General features: G+C 35.1%; 1 protein-coding gene across 6 annotated transcripts in view; it reads left to right on the plus strand.

Moving 5' to 3' along the window:
- The window catches only part of LOC128867065 (tight junction protein ZO-1), a 93,548-nt gene that overhangs the window by 22,358 nt on the left and 45,839 nt on the right, over positions 1-25,351 (plus strand). Inside the window, exon 1 of one of the 6 annotated variants that reach the window (XM_054108181.1) lies at positions 4,037-5,779. The exons of 4 other annotated variants lie outside the window; for them this stretch is intronic. In XM_054108181.1, the coding sequence (XP_053964156.1) occupies positions 5,033-5,779 (747 nt within the window). In that variant the 5' untranslated portion in view covers positions 4,037-5,032. Of the gene's footprint in view, positions 1-4,036; positions 5,780-12,407; positions 13,507-25,351 lie in introns of those variants that run through there. One more of the 6 variants, XM_054108187.1, reaches the window with a different exon arrangement.

The raw sequence follows: 25,351 nt of genomic DNA on the forward strand, positions 1-25,351 counted from the left end.
ATATGGGCAGATCCCGTCAGGTCTTCAGATATTATAATCTTTATTTCTTGCTCATCGTCCAGGAGTAAGTAATAAATCTAGGAAAGTTTTATTAATAATAATACGAATTTACTTCGAACAATTTAAACGAGACACTCGAAAGACTTTATTTACATTTCTTTGTTATTGGTACATTATTCAATTAATTTGCCTTGTAAATAATCATTTAGTTTTAGTAAATAATCATTTTAGTTTTTTACTACTGCTATCACCTTAAAAAGATATGCCTTGCAGCCTGATAAAGTTTAAAACTGATTGAAAAAAAATTTTATGATTTTGAGATTTACTCAATCTTGAACCTTTTGGTATGGATTTGCATTTCTTTTCAGATTTTTTTAAATTTTTTTACCGTTGTGTAAAAAAAAAAAAATATAAAAAAAAAATCGTTTTGAGAAAAAAATATTTTTTTTTGTTTTTATTAGAGTTTTTTTATTAATTTTTTTATAGCTAAGATTATGCTCAGTAATGGCTGTAAGTTTCATAATGGAATCCCCATAACATTTTGAGTCTCAATACGATTAACAAAATCTCAGCTTTAGAGTGTCGTAAGTGCTGTAACCGAATACTGTCCGCTACACTGCTGTGAGTCTCGGTATTATTTCGAGTCCTTCTTGAGTCATCTGCCCTGCTCTCACGATGCTAAGATTAAGGCATCTTGGCTCTCATTTCTTTGCTATGCAAATACAAAATATCCAAAAAGCTCCTTATGAAAACCATTTGCCATTACGATTCGGCATTTGTAGAACACCATCAAAACGCACGCAGATGTATACACGCCAATTTTGTTTTGTCACAAAGGATGAATTTGGTTTCTTCATTTTGAACTAACCCAACTAGCGAATAAATGAAAATTACCGTGCGCCTGCGTGGTTGCTTGGTTGATTTAAGAGGTGATTCACCAAGAATCTAATTAGCGCATCCTCAACATTTTGTTGTCATATTCCCTGAGCGATTGAGAAACTTTATAAGGTTGGTTATGTTTGTACCAGCCAGCTATTCGAGGTTCTCAAAAAGTGGTTTACCAAGGGTTAACTACCTCGCCTTCCACAGGGCAGGGCATTCACAGAGGAAGTGGAGGATAGTTTCCTTTTTCTTCGGTTGATTACAACTATGACAGCATAAATTGCAAGGGGTACCCATTTTGGCTGCTTGCTCACCTATGGGCCAAGGGCCAATTATCACTGCCGTGAGTCTACAGGCATCCCTGCATTTCATATTTATCAATATTGAAGTTTGTTTGTGGTCATACTAAAGGTAGCCCATAACGTTCTGCTGACTTTGCATGCATCTACAATCCGCGCTTCGTAGGTATTTTGAGGAGATTGCATTCTTGACTACTGTGAATACTAATTCTGCAAGATTGTTACTCATGGCAGATTCCCCTATTGCCAGTTCGCCTGCTTTTCCATTTCATTTAATGTTACGATGTCGTGGACCTAGATTAAAGTAACATTATGGTATTTGCTCGAGGTGTTTCCTTCTTTCTTCCACTAGTTTAGAGAATGTTGTGGCCGAATTAAAGAATAGCGATATTGCCCTTAAAACAGAAGTCTGCGATTAGTAGCCTAAAAGAAGCCCAAAGTATCCTCTATTGCCAATAATTCCGTCTGGAAGCCACTGAAATTATTAGAAAGACGCACAGATTTTTCAATTCTAGTTTAATTTTTACTTACCTGCTTTGCAATGTAAGTAATATACTAAAGGGTGATCAATTTATAGGTATCGGGGTCGAAAGTGCCATAAAACATCATTCAAGTTGAAAGTCCATTCATTACATTTATTTTTTAAAGATAACCCCTTTCAAATATTGACCGCAACTGCGCCGAAATTCGGCCATCCGTAAACACCAATTTTGAATGACTCGCTGGAGAACTCCGGTTGGTATCTCGTGAATAACTTTAGTAATGTTCACTTCCAATGTCTCAATCAAAGCTGGTTTATTCACAAAGCATATAGATTTTACATATCCTACAATTAACAGTCCAAAGGTGTAATATCACAGGATCTGGTCTGAGACGAGAGATAAATCGGTAACAGAAACGACAACGCAGTAAATCCATTGCTTCACGGGTTGTATGGGAAGTAGGGCCGTTTTGCTAGAACCAAATATTGTGAAGATCACGGGGTTCAATTTCCGACGGCAAAAAGTCGTGTATCAGGGCGCGATAGTGTTCGCCATTCACTGTTACATTGGCACCAGCCTAGCCTTTGAAGAAATATGGGCCTATGATTCCTTCAGCCCATAGGCCGCACCAAACGATTGTTTTGGCTGTTTTTGAATGGCTTCGGGTTGCTCTTCAGCACAAATATGGTAATTTTGCCTATTGACGTAGTCATTAAGCCCAAAATAGGCCGCATCCATGTACACCATAAGTTGGCCTGAGCGTGGGATGAACACTTTTTCCCTGATGAAATATTAAAGAATACTGAAAAAAATTATGTATTTCGTTTCACAGTAGTCAAGCGTGATTTGTCAAAAAAATCCTATTGGAAAAAGTACCTCCAACTTGATCACCTTTTGAATGTAGAAGAAAATACGGAGAGAATCTAAAGCAAAGTTTAGAAAATTAAAAACCTTCATCATATGGAAGCAAAAATAAGTGGAATTTATGATATATCATCATACAAGCCTATACAGGGGCGGAAATCCGAAAAATATATAGGAGAGTAGAGTGCGGTAGTAGATGCTAGAGTCACGATGAGTCGTGAGTTGTACCAAAAAACTGCCATACAGAAATTGTTTCACACCCATTAAAGCTATAAACATTACCAAAGATCTTGGAAGATAATATGTGTTTCATCAAAACTCCTCACCGGCTCACTTGGGGAGGAAGACTTAGGCCTGGCTCCACATCAACATTCCCTACCACTGCTCGTTTGATTTGCGGACACACACTTTCAAAGGGCAAAATAAAGTTGGCGTGTAGGCGTTTTAGATCGCGACTGGAGTAGTTAATTGCAGCATGCGGTCATAACATTAAACAATTTTCCGATTGCTGTAGTGTATTTCAGGCTTAACTGATAGCAATAATCAAAGCCACGACACTGGTACAGTGTGATGCGATACCCGGAGATGATATTTACATTTGCACTAATAGCCAGGCAGCGTTGAAATCCCTTACAAAAGCAGTCGGCAACCAAATTGACCGATGAGTGCACAGACAATGGCATATGAATACTCTTACAATCCCTACTTATCTTTAAGGAAATCGTAAGAGCAACGAATGAAAGTTGGCGTAATGAAACTATCAGCAGAATCGCCCGCCAGTTATGGTCGACTCTCAATCTTAAACGTGCAGAATCTCTGCTAAGCCAAAATAAGCGCAGTTTTAGCGCACTGATCTCAGTTATAACGAGGTGCCTAATAGGTGCGCATGCCCAGAGGATGGATGTGAAAAAACATGACTTCTGCAGAAGCTGTCTAGATGAGGAAGATACGATCTTGCATCTTCTGTGCCATTGTCCTGCTCTATCCAGACGTAGTCTTGCTATTCCAGGTAGACAATTTTTTAATGACTTGTAAGATCCCAGTTCTGCATAAATCAGGAATATTCTAAAGTTTTTGAAAAGCACACACTGGTTTTAATAGCGATCGCCCCTCGGCAGGCAGAGGAGCTGGGCCAAATACCTAGCAGAAGTGGGGCCAAATACCACGCCAATTATTTTTTTTTATATTTTCACACACTGGTTTTAGGAGAGCCAAGTTCCCCACGCGGTATCACAATTTGCTACGAGCCTGAGTGTGTCCCACAGGACAACCGCTTCAACCTAACCTAACCAATACGTATTAAATACAATTTTTCGCTGAACGTACTAGTTTTTCATACAGTTATAAAATAAATGGCAAGCCAGACTACACCAATTTTCCGTAATTAGTCAGCGTATTTCTTTTTACACACAGATTCATGCATAAACACATGAATGTACAAGTATGTATGTGTGTATGCGCATAAAAAAGCGCTTATCTTTGTATACGCCCCGGAATCTAAATGATTTTGGAAAACTTATCAAAGCCGCTGGAAAGTGCTGCAACATTTCTATTCAACGTCTATTTTCTGCTTTGTTTTCTCCCTTCAAACAGTCGAACCTTTTCTGATATGAAAATTGTTTTCAGTTTCAAATGAGCGGTCGCAGTTAAAACAAGTGGGCTGGAAATCGGTAAACAGAAACGCGTCAGAAACGAATGTAAAAGCTTAAGGATGAAATGTGCAGAAGTGTAAATAAGTAACCAAATAAGCAAACGGTTATTTTGTGCTGTGCATCCTTATTAAATTGTTATTGTTACCCACTCCACACGATTTCCGTGCATATAAAACCGAACATTGGTGCGATTCGTGGTATTCAGGTCAATAGAAGATTTAGGATGTAATCGGAAGACTAAATCTAGTAGAAAAGCAACGGAAATCTAAAAAAAAAAAAAACAAGAAAATGATTAGCTCATTATTGACTGTTTGAAAGCGTCGATGAAGGGCGTTTTTCGAAGTGTGTCATTTTAGTGACAGCTTAGAATGGCACCCACTCAAATGTGCAAAACACAACTGCATGCATTTGTATGGCTAAGAAAATGAATAAACACTCAGGAAAAACAAAAACGCGCAAGTGACAAACAAATGATGAGCGTCGTATGGGGCAGCCACGGTTCATGGCAGTAAAGAAAAGCGATCAAATAAACTAATTGGCTTATTACTTTGCTTTTGTGCGTTTGTTGGGTGTGAAAGAAAAAGGCCACAATAGCAGTACGCTAATGTGAAAATAATTTTCTGTCATTCATTTCCCAAGATTCACGGGTGAAAGTGCTACATAGGAAAATGCGGTTAATAAAACGAGTGTACGAGTATATTTGAAGTGCTTCATATAACTATTAAAATGTACTATACGTCAGAGCGTACGCACTGTACAAGAACGCTCAAGTTTTGTCTAAAAGTATTGCCTACATTTAGGCCGCCACAATACTGATAAACGTAAACGATCTGCGGTCCACTCAAACGGTATAATGAAACTTTTGAAGTATAATTCGCGGCGACATAGTTTTAAGGCGAAGCAGCGCAGAACTGTGTTGCCACCGCAATCAACAGCCGTCCGTCGTAACTGCGGCAATGGTAGTGGTGCTAACACAATCAATACCCAGGCGCGCTACATACGCGCTGGCTACACGCCTACAGCCTTCATACGTAACGGCATCACAGGTGGTGGCGAAGGTCCGGGTGCAAATGGCCTCTATCAAATTAACGATCGTATTTACACTACCACGAAAATGTTTTTACGCGATGCTTACATGTATCCGCGGCAGGCAGGGCAGCCAATAGATCCCCGTTATCCGTATGAATTGCATGAGTTTCCGGAGGAAACTGGTGCCGCTGGTCTACAGTTGGTGTCAGTACCCAAAGTGCACATTTCCGGTGAATACTTGGCTAGCAATAATACGGCTGCAGAAATTGTGGAGAGGAACAACAATGCGTCTTTGAATCGGCGCAATATTCGGAAGGCGGCTGCAGAAATAAATTTGGCTAACGAAGTGTATTCAAAGCAAAAACATCGCATAGACGGAGAGGGTTGTCGCTCGCGTAGCAATAGCCTGGGCCGAAAAGTGGTCGATGCGACTGGAAGTGTTGGGAATGCGGAAATTAAGGATCAAAGTTACATACAAAATCTTGGCGGTATTTTGCAAACGTTCGGAAAACCAGACGGTAGTGGTAAGGGATCGCCACACTCAACTGCTTCTAATCGACGTAGGAAAAAGGTAAGCTGGCGTTCGAACAATGTGGGTTATATTCTAGATGTAGAATTGCAATAGAGGAATAGAATTTGAAATAATTAAAAAAAAAAAAAAATGGATGATTCATTTTGTGCCACCTTAAAATGATAAAACGAAACAGAAATATTGTTGGAATTTTTTTTTAATTTTAATCCGGCACTAATGGCACTAATTTTTTGAGTTATTTGTTCCATTCGATCAGTCCAATATTTGACTACTTTTTTCAATAGATCTGGTCGTGTGGCGTCAACGTTGGCTTAATATGGTAATAAATCGATTGTTAGACGCGCTATATGGCAAGTTGCGCCGTCTTGTTGGCACCAAATGTTTTTGATGTTTAGCTGATTAATTTTTGGGAAGGAAAATTCAGTCAGCATGTCTCGATATCGTAAAAGTAATGGTGTAATGGTTGTACGGCTTAGGCTAAGGCCTTTATGCACTGTGACCAGTTTGATATATTCTATTAAGTTATTTAGTATTGCGAGGTATCGAACCAGCTCCTTTGAAGGGAGCTTTTGCAAGTCTTCATCCTTTAGTAGGTTCGAGCCAAGCATTTCTGTGTCTCTTGTGACGTAATGCTGTACAATTGGTGATTAGGTGTTCAATGTACTCCTCTTCATCACAGCAGAAGTTGCATAAACTAGTGCTAGATAGTCCTATTCTATTGAAATGTTTATTGCAAGCAAAGTGGCCTGTAAGTGCTCCACAGAGTAAGGGTTAAGGCAGATGGCTCTCTTCGTATTAATGACCATTCAGCGAAATGGCAGCCCCTTCCTCATTTCGAAAGTAATAAGGACCGATGATGCTGCCAGTGTTCTATGAACTTTGCGAGTAGATTTATAATTTTTGTTTTTTTTCAAAGTAAATTTCCACAATTTGGAAGCGTTTTTCTGGCATTAAGCGATAAATGCCTTTTCATTTTTCCAATTGTTACGAATTTTGTGCGAAGTGTAGCATTTCCTCGCGTTCTACAACAAAAGCCCCAAACATGGTACAAAATTCAAGAAAAATTAACAAATTTTTAAAAATATATATATCAAAATTTCGAACTTTTTATTGGGAATTTTTAGAAAATGCTGGGCATGTAGTCTCTCACAAAGTGCAAGTTTCAGTTGGCTCGAAATTCTCGCTGATTTTTCAAAATTTTTATTTTCGCTGTTGCTATCAAAATTTCCGACATTTTATTAAGAAGTTTTAGAAAAGTTCTGGGTATGCAGTTTTATAAATAAATAAATAAAATAAATAATTGGCGCATACAGTTCTGTTCGATGTTTGGCCGTGCTCCTCCTCCTATTTGTGGCGTCTGTCTTGATGTTGTTTCACAAATGGAGAGACCTACAGTTTTAAGCAGACTTCGAACGGCAGATGCTTTTTTATGAGGAGCCTTTTCATGGCAAAAATACACCGTAGGTTTGCGATTGCCTGCCGAGGGACGACCGCTATTAGAAAAAACTTTTTCTTCATTATAGTGTTTCTCGGAGATTCGAACCTATGTTCTCTCCGAATTTCAAATGATAGCCAATCCATTCGACTATGGCCGCCGCAGTTTTATAGCCTACTCAATATTAGGATAGCAAAGTGCTTTCAAGAACTAAAAATTGTCGCTGATTTTTCACAACTTTTTTTGCTGGTGCTTACCATTTTTATCTATATAAAAGAATATCTGAACATCTGCTTCATATGGAGGAAAATTCTTAATAAATTCGGATGCAAAAAAAAAATCAAAAATCAATGCAATTTTTAAGCGACCTCAAGCTCATTGCACTAAAATTGGATGGGGTATAAAATGGGATACCTTGAAGTTTTCTAAAGATTCCAATGAATCGAAAAGTTTGATGAAAATTTTTTGAAATTTATTACATTTTTGTAAATTCTGTAAAAAGTTTGGAGAATTTTGTTATATGTTTTTGTTGTAGTAGTGCATTCTACCCTTTTTATAAAACCAAAAAAAAAAAGTTAAAACGTGGTAATTCGCGGCGCTTCTAATATGAACACAGGTGTACCTATTATTACGCTTGATATTTTCTCTTTTCCGTAGTGAAATTGGGTTAATATTATAATTTTCCTTAGTAAGACTCTGTTCAGACAGGCCAATTAGCTGAGGCAACTCTTACACACACAATTTAGTTTACATAATTCGTATTTGTCAGTGAAAGTGTTTTGATTTTATTTGTAAGAAATTCGCTGTGAGAAAAATGGAGAAAAACTCAACTGTAGAATGAATTTTATTAATTTATAAGAAATACAATATATTGAACTTTCCCAGTCAACACAATCGAGTTTTGATTGCAGTCCGACTTTTTCAGAAAAAAGTGGGATAATTTGCTGATTCTTCAAAGTTTCAGAAGACAGCAACTATTGCTCTTTGCAACATTTGAACAAAACGCTACTCAAAGGTCGTTGTAGAAGCTGCTAAATGAAACTAAAATAAGTTTTGTTGCTATAAATAACATTTCCTTTTCATAGAATTTTTTAAAATTTACTTATCATCCATTTTTTTCGCCATCGTTGTTTTTTTTAACATTTAGTTTTTCTGTAATTTCATTTTCATGCTGTTTCATTTTCTCATTGAATAGACACTTTGCTTTATTGATAAAACAGATTTCACAGTATTGCATAAATATTCTGACACAAATTTAAGCCCATACAACATTAATTGCCAATTCATAATTTGAATTTTTGTATAATAAATTGTATTACAATTAGGGCTTAAATTGCTGAAATGTTTTAATTCCCAATTAGGCGCCAGTACGAACATAGTTTAAGTGTTGACATTCATGTTCAATACTTTTGCGTTGAGGTTTTACCAAAGAAAGTATTGGAAAATACCAAAATCTGTTGTAATAGAGCATACAATTTTTTTGGCACAACTTCAACGCCTTTGATTTTTTTATTTACAGCGTATTTTGTGTGTGAATCACGTATTACACAGCACCAACTTTCTTTCTTATGACGAGTGCATAAACGTACATAAGTTGCATCTGCTAAGAGCTCACATTGACACATTCACCATTGAATGTCGATAGGCGACTGGTTGGAAATGAAGTGCCATTTTAATTTGATTCTTTACGTCCATATGATATTAAATAAATGGAAGAGGAAATATTTCAATATACCCAAACACAATATGGTATTATCTTTTGATCTACAAGTAGTACTTGGTCGGTGCTCTAGAAATTGTCGAAAACAAATACCTAATTTATTCTTGATAATTCGAAAATAGAAGTTAAATAACTTTGAAACTTAAAAGCACTTACTATCATCCATAAACAAATTACAGTACTTACAAGGAATATTAAAAATGGGAGTAGAGGATCGTTTGAAAAGTACGTGTAAGGTAAGAGAGCATATCGAAGTTATGTTTAGTTAGTAGCATCTTTTGGAAGAACTCATACCAAGTCTAAGCCAGATCGGTATATTTCTCTGTGCTTTGTGTTTGCCTATTCTTTGAATCGGGGAAGTCGAGTGATTTTCCTTATTCACTAGCAAAATTCCATGACAGCAAAATTAATGAAAATGGAGTTCCCACTCGCTTCACATCCCCCTTATTCTTCAGACTTGGCTTCCTCAGACTACTTTATTTTCTCCAATTTGAAGAAATGGTTGTGTGGGGAAAAAGGTTTTATTCGAACGAGGAGGTGATGGCAGAAACGAATGGCTATTTTTCAGACTTGGACGAATCCTATTATTCCAAAAGTATCAAAACACTATAAGGGCGTTGGACGAAGTGTATAAGCCTAAAGGGAGACTATGTCGAAAAAATAGAATAAATTCTTCCCAAATAATTAAGTATCTAGTTTTTATTTCTGCATGGGCTTTTCAAACCACGTATAAACAGCTCACAAAAGTGCCAGATTTCCATCACATTTTGTTTACCAGGTCATATCAAAAATACCAGAGACGGAAAATAAGTGGAATGCAGAAAACGAATTTCATTGAAAGTAATCACAAATTTAGTGTCGAGAGTTTAGGCTAACTAGAAACACGTGTTGCTGCTATGGTAAGGGTCATGCCAAAGTATGTCTACGTCTAGGCTAACACAGTTCTAAACCTTCTAATTAGTTATGGAAAATAATGAAGAATGAGCAGCAAGCGAAACTGTCAATGCGATTTTTTATTTTTTATTTATTTTATTTTTTATTATTATTATTATTTTTTTTATAAATATGGTTGTAATACTCAGTTTATTATAGCACATAAATACGAATTAAATTACAAAATTAAAAATCAAGTTCTTAAATCTAACGTAAAACAAGGAATTGAGAACGAAAAAAAATTGTTAATGACATTATTACTGACTTATACATATATATAATTGGCGCCTACACCCTTTTTTGGCTGTTTGGCCGAGCTTCTCCTCCTATTTGCGCTGTGCGTCTTGATGTTATTCCACAAATGGAGGTACCTACAGTTTCAAGCCGACTCCGAGCGGCAATTATTACTGACTTAAGAGCGCAAAAAATCGATTTCTATCACGCAATCTATCCATAAGCAAAGACACTCTTAGCTGATCTCAAAAAAAGCCCACACCTGTGATCAACTGATTCCAAAACGCTCTTTCACGTAACGTGGTTACTTAAAAAATGATTAAATTTCATAGAAAATCGATGAAAAAGTTAAAAAATGTTTTACAAATTTAGATATTTCTCAATAAAAAAGCCTTATTATAGCTGAGAAATATATTAAAAATATTTGTTATTGTAAATTTTCCAAATCAAAAACATTATATTTGGTTTTTTGGTCGATATTCTATTGCTTTTGTGGCAAAGTACAAACGCTCCGACTGTTGTATCAAGATGGGGATGTTGGATAATGTACTTTATATCATGTACTCTTTAGCATGGCTGTACAGCCAATTTCCATGTTGGTCCAATGTTGACATAAAAATTAAAATGTTTTAATTTTTGTTGGGCGGATTTAGCGATTAAACAATGAGTTGGAACGTGTATACGAAGATTGTACAACCAACTGTTTACATTTGGCCTTTTGTTTATTTACACAAAAAAAAAACAATAAAAAACTTTAAAAAAAATTTAAGTATACACAAAAAAAAATAAATAAAATAAAAAAAGCTAATCAAATAGTTAAATAAATAACTCCAAAAAAATAAAAAAATAAATAAAATAAAAAATTCTAAAAAAACAAAAATATTATAAATAAAAAAAGTTAAACAATAAATAAATTAAAAAATAATATAACAAATAATAGATAATAAATAAAATAAAAAATTATAATCAATTATTATTATTGAACAAATTTTCACTTGATTCCTGCATTTTGCGAAATGTTCAACCCACGAAAATGAGAATAATAAAGTTGGATAACGCGTTAAGTATTTGAAACAGCCATCCAACTCATTGTACAACGTGTCGATGCAACGGTTGGAGCGTGTATACTCTGCATAATGCTACCATAAAAATTCAGGTTTGGCATAGCAACCCCGCCACTACGCTTAACCCTTTCGGTCCGAACGGGACTTATATGTCCCGGCACATGTTTGAAGATACCTAGCCTGGAAATTAAGCGAATTTAATGGACTTTATTTATCCCATTTCGTAGTTAATGCCATTCTTAACGGTATTTCCTTCCGTTATTTGAAGTTAAAAGGTAACCACTTGTTCATTAGTCAAAAAACAAACGCAAAAGTGGACGCGAATTTTACAAGTGGTAGGTTTTTTTGCGATTTTTCGTGGTTTCTTCAAAGTTTACTGAAAATATATTTATTTATTGTGCTAGTGCTCTATTATTATATTGAGGTAAGTAAGTAAAAGTTTTTGTGTTATATAAAAAATTACTGGCATTTTTATCCTGGTGGGACGTATGTGTCCCATCAGTATTCTTGTTTGCTCCTTACCATAAGTAAAAACCAATTTTTTTATACTGTATTATTTGCTCATTGTTTTCTTCTTTTCACTTTACTGAAACTAAATATATGTTGAATTCATAATAAAACCAACTTTTATTTAAAACGATATTGGATCATAAAATACTAAACGGGACAAATGCGTCCATAAAAATACTGAGGGGACATATATGTTCCAGCCCCTCCCACCGCCCCTTTTTAACCGAATACAATTTCGATGGGACAAAAGACTTTTATTTCACCCATTGCAACATATAAAATAATTTGTATTTCCGTTAGCGGCTTTCCGTACCGAAAGGGTTAAACAAAATTATCAAGCACTCACACCATCACCAACTTAGATGCCTGTCAACAAAAAGAGGAAGAAGAAGAATGTTCTTACTTGTATGATAATTTTGTACAATGGCCACATTCAATTCTGTTGAATGTGCAACAACAACAATCGAACAACTGATTACTATTATTTTACATTATTATTATTATTTACCATATTTCTATCCGCCAAAAAATGTTAACTGCGAGCTTAGCATGTGGCTGCTCAGGGGTAAGCTGCCGATACACTGCACATATGGAATTATTTAATTGCATACCTATGTATGAGTGTTTTGTAGTTTTGTCGCCAAACTAAATCTCAGCTAACTGCTGCGAACACTTAACAGCAGCGTGCGCTGACCACTTCGTGGGTAATGTTGCTGAGAGAAGTTCGAGTCGCAGGTAGCTTAAAATGTTGAAAGAGTCTGCGCTACTCTCTTTTCAACATTGAGTTTGAGTTGCGCTAGGTCTGTCTCCAGCACTTCATTGCATCCAGTTTAAATGCATGCGGGATTTTGTCGCGAGAGGTTGAGACTGGCGGACGATTTGAGCGCAAACATAAACAGAATAGTCAGAGTGTATCTACCTGTTTTGGAACATTGGAATCTGTACTTTTTCTAAGTAGTTGCGTGCTTTTGACTTCGCTATGCCTGCTTATTGGAATAATCATATGAACATAGATACGATTGCGTCTGTGTAGTTGCACCAAGGGTGGTACTGGTACCAGTATTGAAAACGAATAAAGTGAACGACGTCTCTTAAGTGCTTTGCCATTTTTTTCGGAATACAGCGCACTGCACATACGCGTATGGGTGTATACAACAGAAAGTAGTAATTCATAAGGAATTTAATAAAAGATATAAAAGTGGTATTTATGTATGTGCATACACCTATGAATAGTAAAAGCAAAAATACAATTAAGTTTAATTAAAACACTTGCGTTTGCAGACAAATTCACCTTTTAAAAATAAAAGTGCCTCTATACAGTGATTAAGTGAAAAATGTGAATCAAATGGATATACATGCCTACATACACACATACACAGATGTAAGCCTAACAAATAATGCAAAACTGGTCGCTCTTGTCCTCTACCTAAATATGAAAATACCTGTTTACACCTCTGCTGCCACTTAAAGGAAAATTCAGCGGACCTGTTATTTGCGTATATTGTGTTTTGCCATATACACACGCACACGTTTAAAGAAATATTTTACCAACATTCAAACGGAGTCTTGTACACATGAATATGGTGGCTTTCGTATAACGAGCCTGGACAAAAGAAAAATTAGCAAAGCTCAAGACCAGCTCAGTTCAAAAGTGTGTTTAAGTGAAAAATAGTGCCTTCAAAATGCAGCATTTTGCAAATGATGTAAATTATAGTTTGTAATTTTAAACAAATTGGTTTCTAAACTAGAACTAAACTGGTGCTAACCATTGAGATTGAGAAATAAAATGGATAGTGGTGTCGGTCCCACGGGGGTCAATCAGCTACAGCTAAATTTGCCAAACAACAATTTCCGTCATGAGTCACAACAGGTAAAATATACAGGCATATATGTAATTGTTTTGGTATCTAAGTGTATGTATATAAGTATACAAATCGCAGAGAAGTCGCCGGCTACAAAATATTTTCGGGACTTAAGCAGGAGTTCTGCATGATAATAAATATATTTAAGACACAAATTCGCACTACTATAGCATTTGAACAGCAATAAGTGTTAAATGCATAGTATTTGGCTTGTTAAGTGCGGCAGCTTTCCATGTTTTATTAAATTTATTTATCAATCGGTAACGAGAATTTTTGATAAAAAAGAATGCATTTTTGATAGAAAATTGCAGAAAAGTATGACTAAGCCACAAAAACCTATAGAAACTCAAACACTGCAACGCTACTTTCCAAAAGTTCTAAAACAAACGACTTAAGAAACGAACCCGCTCTTTTAAACAAAAGGATTTACCCTCTCATAAATTACATAAAGCCTGTGCATATGCAATCTCGTTCTGTGTTGCTATAAAAAAGAAAACAAAAAAACTCTTTAAGCTGCTCAACTGCATCTGGTTTATCGACATGCGCAAACTGGTTTAGTTTACAGCCGCCTGTTTTCAATGAGCTGGGACGCGTACATCGTGTTATTTTGCTCACCGTTTTTTAACCCCAACCGAGTTCGGTTTTATTCGATTTCATTTTACTTGTTGAACACATCTGCAGCACCAGCATTGACCACTCAGTCGAAAGCGAATTAAACCTGGTTATAACAAAATGGGATGGTTAGTAGTAGTGTTCTAAAATTTTTTATTGTCGCTTTTTACACTAGCAAAGGAGTAAAAAGTCTCGCCCGTTCTTTAATTTGTGTATTATACGGACGGATTTCACCATTCAGCGCACATTTGTGTAGAGCTTACTTCAGTAGGTTAGGCTGTTGTAAGAGCGATTCACATATATATTCACTTTCTTTCCGATTAACTTATTATTATTCATTTATACTTTATTCGGGCGAAAAGTTTGCTACGCGTTTAAATTTTTAAAGAGAAATTTGAAAAAAGTGTTAGATTGACACGCACGGCGACTTAGACTTTAGTAGCAGAAAATGAAAGACGTCTGCTGTGCTAATCGCATTGCATTAAAACGTTGAGCGCCATGAAAATAAGAGCGACATAGCTAGAATTTTCGTGTGTGACAAGATGAACTATTTTTGTAATATTTCCAACGAAAATGCGCATATTCGCAAGTCTTATATAGTATTTAAAATATTCATCCAGTACTATTTTTTTGAATTTCATAATGATTTAAATTCATGTTTTCAGTTTTTTATTAATGATAAAAGTTTATGTTTTTGCTTTTCGAAATTTCTCCTGTATGCTGATGATCTTAAAATTTACTACGCCACATCGAAAGTTGCAAATTCAGTTTTATTGCGATCTTACCTGGCAGTAAGTGAAGAATATGACCGGGAATCGCACAAAATGGAAAAAATTTACTTTAGCCTTATGCTCCGCAACGGAGACGATTGAATGATGATGATGATAAAAAACGCATTTTTATTTCAATGCTTTCAAGTAGTTTTTTTCAAGAAAAACAAGCACCATATATTACACCTACCAAATTTTGTGGTCTAATCTAAAAACTGTAGGCGGAATTAAAAATCTACGGGGTATACCCTATGATCAGAAAGTACCGGGAATTTTTAAATAAAACAAAACAGAGTTAAATTTCAGGCAAATTATTCTATTTCCTTCAAAATATAACCCGTCTGAAGCAACACACATCTGCCAACGTTTAACCCAGTCCTCCATGCACTCCTGGCCTGGTAGGCCGACGATGGGATGATCTTCAGCTCCTTCGTCGCTTTCTCTTTGATCTCCTCTATCGATTCAAATCTCCTACCACGAAGTGGTAACTTTAACTTAGGAAACAAAAAGAAGTCATACGGGGCCATATCAGGTGAATACGGTGCTTGCACGATGGTATTTACTTGGTATTTGGTCAAATAATCTAGCATAATTTGAGCTCGGTGCGATGGCGCGTTATCATCTTGCAAAATCCAAGAATTGTTTGCCCACACTCCCGGCCGTTTGCGACGTACAGCATCTTTCAAACGCTTTAAAACGGATAAATAATATTCTTTATTGACTGTCTGGCCCGATGGAAGGTGCTCATGGTGCACTACGCCTAGGCTATCGAAGAAAACAGCCAAAATCACATTCCCGATACTTTTTGATCATAGGGTATTTCGCTCTTCGAAATTAGTCGGTGAATGTAAGACAAAACTGAACAGTGTTGCAAAACACACCAAGTATGTCTTATTTGGGTACCTTGACATTGTGAAATTGGCCTACAAACTGGCTAATGAAGGCTCTGCAGGCATACCACTAGGCCATGAGGCCTTTCTAGATGTCAATTATGTATCAATTCAACTATGAATTGACGACTTCGTAAGGTCTACTCATAGAAGGCATTGATCTGAATTGGAGTCTTGAAGAGTCGCCCAGTACTTTGCGAAAGAAAACAAGAAATTAGCGACCTTTCTCTTAAAACTTAGTTAGAAGGACCTCAGTGGGTGTAATCAGTGGGAACAATGCCTGGGGTGAGCATATGGCTACCATGGGAATCACTGGTGATCCAATGTGCTTAACCTGTCTTGATAATGAGGGCACTGGAGAGTATTTTTTCTGTAGCTGTCCGATGTTTTCTAGAATCAGACCTAGGCTGTTGGGTTGCAAAGTATTAGCTTTGTTAGTCAGATCCTTATAGTCTCAAAAAGTTGTATATAGCATTTCGTAGAGTCCATTTAGAATGTGCCGCTTTTATCTGTTGTCCCTTCCAAGCAACTTACATTAAAAGAATTGCGCATATTCAAAAGGTACATATAAAATATGCAATACGGTCGTTGAATTTTTCAAAGTCACTGCCTTCAAACTCTTCTCAATGTCAGCTTTTGAATGTAACATCACTACACAGCAGAGAAATACTTTTGTCGTGTTCCTTTGTATTAAATGCGCTAGCATTGAAATTGATTGTACTGATATCTTGGGGAGATTACCTCTGAATATACCTTTTAGGAACTCGCGCCATTTTGACATGTTTCATCTGCAATTAAACAAATTCAATTATGCTATGAATGCATCCAATTTAGGGTATTTTCAGGAGTTTTTTTACAATAAAAAAATGAAGAAACGATTTTTAAAACTTTTACGCTTTTTATTTAACTTCTTTTACATACAAAAATAAAAAAATAAAATTTTTTTTAAATTTTAATAATTTTAAAAATGGCGCTGAAGTTGGCTCTCCCGAAAAATTGAACCTGAACGGTGTTGTCCATTTTGGCACTTTTACTTATCTGAAGTACAAAAACCAAAAAAATTACTAATCAGTATGACTGTAGCTATGTCTCGTACTAGAATAAAAAACAAAAAATTTGACAAAATTGCGCGGTTTTGATTTTGACACTCTAAAAATCGGGGTTTTTTCAGTTTTTTAATAAAAAAAACGAAATAATTAAAATTGGAATTTACCAACACCAGGTCGAAAAAAGTCGTTTCGAGATAAATGAGTTTAAAGTTTGAGGTACAGGAGCGCGCGTGCCGCTCTCTACCTAGTTAATGGGCTGTAGAAGCTAAAATATTGGGAATTTCCGCATGAAAATTTCACGGTATGTTCTTAAGATACTATACTTTCCAAATATCGAAACAACAAAAAATCGATTTATTTAAATTCCTAGACCACCGGTCCCCTTAAGTGAACTAAATAATGTCAAATATATCGACTTCTAATTTACTGGAGCGGCATTGAAAAACTTAGTCATATTCAACCTCATAGATCGTATATATAAGTGTTAAGCTGGCAAGAATATATAATATAATAATTATATTCCTTAATTAAATAAACTAAATCCAGGTTGGTGCAAATACACACATATTTTAGAGTCATAGTTTTATAATATTGTCCTCGGACCTAAATGACAAATCTCCTTCCAAAGTGAGTACTGTATTTGTCAAAACGTGCGTGCGTTTAAACGAGTTGATTGAAGCGATGGTGACACTTGAAAGGAGTTATTTATTATCAGTTGCTTTCGCATGACCAAACACTAAATTCAGATCTCTACTGTCAACAACTGGACCGTTTGAAGCTAGCGATTGAACAGACACGGCAAGAATTGGTCAACAGAAGAGGTGTTGTGTTCCATCAGGACAACACAAGACCACACACGTTTGTAGTGACTCGCCAAAAACTTCGGATCTTGGTTGGGAAGTTTTAATGTGTCGACCACATAGTCCGGACCTGACATCAAGCTTGCCTTTACCACCTTTTTCGCTCATTGCAAAACTTCCTGAGTGATAAGAAATTGGTATCAAGAGGAAATTGTGAAAATCGATTACTAGAGTCGATTTCTTTTTCTTGAAAGTAATATTTAAAAGAAAAATTGATACAGCTACAATTTTTCTTTTACAATTTTTGCGCCTACACCACTTTATAGGGTGTTTGGCGAAGTTCATCCAACTATTTGTGGTGTGCATCCTGATGTTTTCCACAAATGAAGGGAGCAATAGTTTTATGCCGCCTTCAACGGCGTTAGACTTCTTCTTGTACGACTTTTGTAAGAAACCAATTAGCTCTAAAAAGCTTGAAAAACAAGCAATGCGCAGACGGAATCTCCACAGCAGAGCTATTAAAAATTTGTTCCGTGCGAAGTCGTGGGAGCCTTTCAAATATAAAACAAATTTGTTAACAGCTCACCCGCTTATTACTTTCGATTCACTCTTTACGGGAAAAATATATTTTAGGGTCATAGTTAATACTCTATTAAATAAAATTATGAGTTTTAGTGAAATTGGAGTTGAAGTTTTTAAATCATAGTTTTTGACATACTTGTTTGAGAATATTTTTAAATTTATTTTTTATTTGGTCTTGTCTTATACATATTAGATACTAGAAAGAGATGTACTTGTATTCCAATGTTTCATGAATTTTTAAAATTTTAAAGTTATTAAATTCCTTGTTAAAAAAGGAGATTCGCCAAAATTAATTTCTGCAAAAATGTTTTGAGGATTCTTGATTTTTGAGGATACTGCACCTTCATATCGAATCGAATAAAATGGCCTCGACTATCTTAGTGTCTAGTGACGAAAATGACTAAGATAAAGTCGGAAAAAGTCAACAATTTATTCCTTAATTGATAATTGGAAATATTAATACTGGCCGATCGAAGAATTTGGGGCAGACATCAAGTAAATTACTCCTGAAATATCTAGTGCGACTTGGGTACCGCGTATGGCTCAGACCATTCGGCAAGCCACGACGATGAAAGAGTTGTAAAGATTTTTTGGAGTTATGTCAGAGTGATTTGGACGAAATCTGCATCCCCATTGTGACGGTGAGGAAGCCTGGATTCTCTAGTTCAAACACAAGTCTGGAGTCCAAACAAGAGTCGATACAGTGGATAGTAAGGGAAGAAAGATAAATAAAAGCGGAAAAGTTGAAGTCGAAGACTGCAGCAACAATTTTCCAGGATGGAATTTCATTAATTGATTACTTGCCTTAGGGACTACAATGAGTCTGGCAATAACCTCTTGTGCTGGAAATTAATTTCCAAAAGCCGGAGACTGTATCGTGTGAACCCAGCTATAACGAGCTCTAGCTAAGAATAATTTATATTAAAGCTTTTAACAGAGTGTGTTTATGTTTAGTCACAATATTTAAATGAATATTAGGACAATTAAAAATAGTTTAAAGAATTTTATTAATAATTTTTTACAGTGGGATATATTTCAAAACAATCAGGAATGTGCAGTGCAACAAGACATTTCTTACATTCCAATACAGTTTCACTGCGTTTATTTTACAAGTTTTTCGTGCATACCTGACATCTTCGTTGAGACTTTTGTTTGCATTGTGTAGGAGAAATTTTTCTTGGGAAATGTCTCCATTATTTTGCTTGCGGAGTGGTGTGTAGTCCTTTCGCGTGTTGGTTATTTAGGAATATAAACATTTTGTAGAATTTCTTCTGCAATGTCCAGCCAAAATTTTGAAAATGAATATTTCTTAGAATTTGGAATTGATTTTGATTTTCATATTTGAATATCAACAACTTGCTTTTTTACAGTTTATTCAGCATGTCACGTCATTGCCGGTCTAGAGCAGATAGTGTAACATTGCAAGAGGTAAATGAGGCAGACGACAGTCGTACGCCAGTCGTTGCAAGTGGCGCATGAAGTGCTGTTCACACCGCTCGGATTGCGAGGGATGCATTAAAAGTTACAGGATTCTCAAAAGTAGGCCACAAAACCTACGGTCCGGGCATCCAGTGACTTTTTCCTTTTTTATTTCAATTTCAAAGAATTCTTTCTCGGCCCTAGAAGAAAAAATTAAAGGTTAATTTGTTAGTGGGTTAAAGCAAATGCAGTGACTTGCATTCAATAATTGGGTATTAGAAATTTAAAAAAATTAAAAAATGTTTTCGATTTCAACGGTTACGCGTCTTTTCAGTAATTCCCTTAAACTCTTCACCACTTAAATGTTTGGTGGCGTGCCTTTGAAAGCAATTTCAAGGTTGTGTTGCTTTGCGCCGCGAGCTTTACAGATTTTTGAGTTGAATTGAATAACGATTCACCAGGAATTCCCAAACTCAAGCAAGCGCCAAATGGCCAATTAGAAAAAATGATATCAAAAACTTTATTTCCATCTCTGTTAACAAATTTGAGCGCAAAACCAATAACCAATCAGTTGGACCAATTACCAATTACCCTAAATGTTTTCGTAGCATTTGATCCTTAAACAGACCAGTTGCGCCACGGAGGCCCAGCTTTTGTGTTCTACACCTTCTACACATTCCCATGCAGTTGAAACGTTCTTTATTACACTTAGATGCATTTAGATTTTTACTAGGTGTGGTAAACCTGTTTAGAAGCGTTGATATCAAATGCACACACATACAGGTATGTCTAAGAATGAATATATACCAGTATGTGTGTGTACTTCTATGGTAGTTACATAATACAAATAGACAAGCGCTCGGTGGTATTTGCATATCGTATGTTGGTTAACATAACAAATTTATTGTGTATCAGTACATTGCGAACACATTTTAAAAACTTTATTTTTTATTTTCAGCAATAATTGTTGAAATATTTAAAATTTTTAGTTGATCACAAGGTTTAATTCCCTTTCAAACCGGTTGAAGATTGCCGCTTATTCATTCAGTTAATTGAGATTTTATGTTGATAGGAATTTATGGGGAAGATTTAGCTATGGAAATGTTTTACTACATTGTAATATTATACCTAGTATTGTAATTGTGGACACAAAATACCTTTGAGGTCGAAGCGTCGGCCAATGGGCACACTACAGACACATGCATATTTAAGCTATTTTCGAGCGGAAGAAAAGATATTAGAACAGGAACTTGTGCCTGGTGTATTAAGGGGTTATATACTATTATAAGGCCGAAGAAAACCGAACTTTCCAGAATTTTTTCTGAGAAAACTTTTAAATTTATTGATCTAAAAATTTGTTCACATATTATCTTATCTGTTAGCTGTATTTTAAGACTTAGTATTAGTAAAACTATTTATTTGGAAAGAAGCTACAGCTGATCTCCGGGAGCTCCTCTCAAAAACGACGTTTTGCGGTGACCACTATATCACTGAACTGGATCCTCTGAAATTAAAAAAACGAAGCAGATTTCGTTAAAGTAATGTTAAACATAGAAATTAATCAAAGGAATAAGTAAAATAAGTTTTTTTGACAAAAACCGCCATTCTCAAAAAAAAAAACATCGATTTTTAACCAAAATTTCGGCCTCAAATTGTTTATAAAAAAACATATTTATCGGTGAAAAAAAATCTTCGAAAAATTACTAAAAAATATATTTAAGAAGCTCGTGTTAAAATTTGAGACTAATCGGTACTTTCAAGCACGCTGAAACGCCTTTTCAAATTTGCGTGTAACTTCGAAAGTATTCACCGGCACGATATTAAATTTTCTGCGTGTTTTCCTAAATATATGTATGTGTGATACATTAAGAAAAAAAAAAAGGAAAAATCGATTTTTTGAAAATTCGAACTGTTAATAACTCCTAAGGCCCTCACCTCATTTGAAATAGTATTTCTTGGGCATTTTTTTAAAAGCGTGTAAAACGGAAATGAAAAAAAAAATTATTTTTGTTTCCAGTATTTTATTTTTTGATCCATTGTTAAAAAATAAAATTTTTTTTTACCATACGAAGCTCGTTCAAAAAGTTGTCAGCAATAAAGCATAAAGATAAAGCACAAAGATATGTCGCTTTCGACACGAATTCCGGTAATTAAAAGATATTCTCTTAAACTTGAAAAACCCTTGAAAATCAGCTGTTTTCTTTTTGGCGAGGTTCAAAGGTCTCTAGTAAGTTTTAGTTTTGTCCGTATACTCCGAACGTCCAAGTTAAAGTGGGACTTGCTTAACCCTAAAAGGGACATTCATATTTTTAAGACGATAAAGACATTCTTCGTCAAAACGTCGACACCCATTTTTAAACTTACCTCAAATGCCACTTTTATTCGGAATATTTATTTATTCATTTGAATGCTTGTTTATTTATTTTAGTGTGATAAAAACTTAAAATTAAATTGTTAATTTAAAAATTTTTTTTTTTTAATTTCTTAGTTTATAACTTCTGAGCAAATTAAATAAAAAAACAAAATTAATTAAATTAAATTTCACAAATTAGTTGTAAAATAAAAACTCTGTTTAAGGGGTTAGGGGTAGTCAGAGACCCGAAAAAATGATGACTTCCAATAATTTTTTTTGCTAGTCAATTGCTTTATTTTACGAAATTAAAAACATAGCATTAATAAATCAACTTTTAGTCGCTGTTTGTGTGGAGCTCGTTTCTCCAGGAGTCCCTCGCGGTGATCAAGTCTTGGAGATTCATCTAACATCAATCGGACAAGAGAAATTAGTTTTATTAATAGATAATCTTCTGCCTGATCGACACCTTTTTTGAAAATTAACAATATGACAGCCTTAGGAAATATTTTTCAGATTTTCGAGAAGAATTTTCGAATAATCGAAATTTTGAAAAAAAAAAATCCTTTGATCAGGCACGAGTTTTTTATGTATACATTTTATTGAAATCTGCCAAGCGGTTTTTAAGTTACAGTGATCACCAGCTCAAAAAATATAGTTTTGAGAAAAACGCATTTAAAGTTTTACTATCCAGCTCCGGAGCGCCCGAACGCTCTTTGTTAATTGTTGAATAACTCGAAAAGTACTGGTTGGATCCACTTCAAATTTTCACACAATATTTTCAAGATATACTATACTTTAAGAAAATGCAAAAAAAAAAAAAATACAATTTTTTGAAAATTCTAACTACCTCTAACCCCTTTAAACTTTATTTTGCACTTGGGGCACGTTATGCTCGCCACAGAAGCTCTTTTGACATTTAGCACATGAAGATTTAGGCCGTTTGAATGCTGGGCAAATTGCGCACATTTTTCTTTCTTCACTAGTTGCCAGCTCTCCATTGTTGTCGCATTCTCAGCATGTTTAGGTAATGCAATTTGTATATTTCGTTGAGCCGACGCTTTTAAATTTACCACTCTAAGTTTTTTATTTAAGTGCTTTTTAATGCGAGCAGAATGGAAAGATTTCATAAATTTTATGCGGCCAAGCGGCTTCTGCCCTAATTGTGGGAGTATATAATGGAGATATAACATAAATATCTATACAAACCCTATAAAGTATACTACAAAATTTTGCCATTGGGTCCACAATATTTTTTGACAAACGTGCAGCCATGCACTTGACGCAAAATATTTTGTCCATATCTATGAGACTTAGCTTTGTGTGTCAACCACTTAAGACGGCTTTTCCCAAGTAAAATAGTTTTCGAAAATGTGATTATATTAACCTTTTCACGCAAAATAGTCAACGTGATATCGCCTTCGTGTGAAGAGTAGTCTTCAGAAAAATTTTCATTTTCACTTAGCTCACCCAAGGCAAACTCAAGTTCGTCAATCGCACCATCATACGATCCAATAAAGTCATCGTCCTCAATCAGAAATTTTACAATTTCCTCGTCATTTAATGAGTATTTTTTTCTTATAAAATTAAGTATGTATGTATAGTATAAATATGTATGAGACACATAAAACTAAGTCCTAAAAAAATATTGCTTTGTTAGCAAAAGTCACGCAAAATACAAGCTTTTTAAAACGGTACTTACAAGCAACTAGCGCAGCTTAACGTGCGCACACAACTTGAGCGCACCAACGACCAAAGCTGTACAAAAAATTAAAGAAAAACAATGAGGGGAAACAATAATAAAATGTTACTGCTATTGAGCGTCGTTGATACGACGAAGAATGTGCGTCTAGGGTTAAAAAATCAGCGCACATTACTCACCAGAAAATTATATTAGACAGTAATAATTTGGAATTAAAGTAAGCAACACTAATTGAAATCAAAAATAAATGTTTAATAAACTGTGATTTTGGATGCTTTTTTTTGTATTTATTGAGTAACCATTTTGTCGTTCAGTGGTACAGTAATTTTTTTAATGAAAATAAAATTAGCGTACGTTTAGCGTATGTAATGCTTTTTAAATATTTTTTTTGTAAATATATGAGAAGTTGGTGAAAAATATAATGGTTAAAAAAAACTTTTTTTTTACCATCTAAATGTTTTTTTTAATATATATTATAAATTTTACGAACTATTTTATTTCGTTACAACATAGTGAAGTGCTACTTCTGTGAATTTTCCTTTATAATTTTATTTTGTTGCTATAATTGTTTTCCAATAGTAGTCAAAAGATGATGAGTTTCGCATAAATTGTTGCTGAAATATTGCAAAAATTATAAAAGTCTGGGTTGGTGCGTGACTACCATCCGAAACTCGGAGAAGTAGGTTCGAATCTCTGTGCATGAAACAGCAAAATGGTGGAAACAGTTTTTTCTAATAGCAGCCAATGACATATAAGTATAAAAAGTCGAAAAGTTAACTTTGGGTGGCCCACTTGGAAAAACATCAGACAAACTCCGTTGTTCAAATACAGTAGGTTCTGTTTCTATGCGGCTTTTTTTTATGCGATTTTGAAATAGTGCGGTTTTTTTTTTAAATTACAAAATGCATGTCGACCTATCGGGAATTGTGCATATAAACAAGATTCTAAACCAGCTAAGCAAAAACTCATCACAGATTACATCAGAAATGCTAACCCTACAAGTATGGAACCGCCTGCATTTTACGCCAAATTTTAAACGAACGCGCAACATGCGGGTATTGTCTGATTCTATTTCTGACTTAAATTTATTTTTCGATTCTGACGTTTCTTAAATAAAGATATAATTTTCAAAAATACAATATTTTGTTTATGCGATTTTATTTAATTATTTCAGATTCATGCGGTCTATGGAACGTATCTATAGTAATAATATGGGACTAGTGCCCTTTTTTATGCGATTATTTCAGATTTATGCGGTTTTAGCATTTGAAACGTATCTATAGTTTTACTATAGAACTAGTAGCTTTTTTTATGCTGTTTTTTTTTTATGCTGTTTCTTGTGGAACGTATCTACCGCATAAAAACAGAACCTACTGTATACGATTTCGAGGTTTTCGATTTTCCCTCTTTTCGCATTTAAGAGAATTCGCTATCGTCGTTGAAACTGGAGTCGTAGTAGCTTTAACAAATAAGAGAGTCGCTGGTTCATGTCGCAGCTCATATAATGAATACGAGCCACTTTTCCCAAGAAATACGATTTTTGTGTTATCTAGAGGCAGCTAGTTTTCTTCAACTTGGTAATGTTAACAATTTCAAAATTGACTCGGATTGCTAAGATTAATCCTTTCGAATAGTATATTTCCTTTTGGTATAATGGGTAGAAGTCACTCGTTTCTATC

The sequence above is a fragment of the Anastrepha ludens genome, chromosome 2, assembly GCF_028408465.1.
Source record: "Anastrepha ludens isolate Willacy chromosome 2, idAnaLude1.1, whole genome shotgun sequence".
Classification (NCBI taxonomy): Eukaryota; Metazoa; Arthropoda; class Insecta; order Diptera; family Tephritidae; genus Anastrepha; species Anastrepha ludens.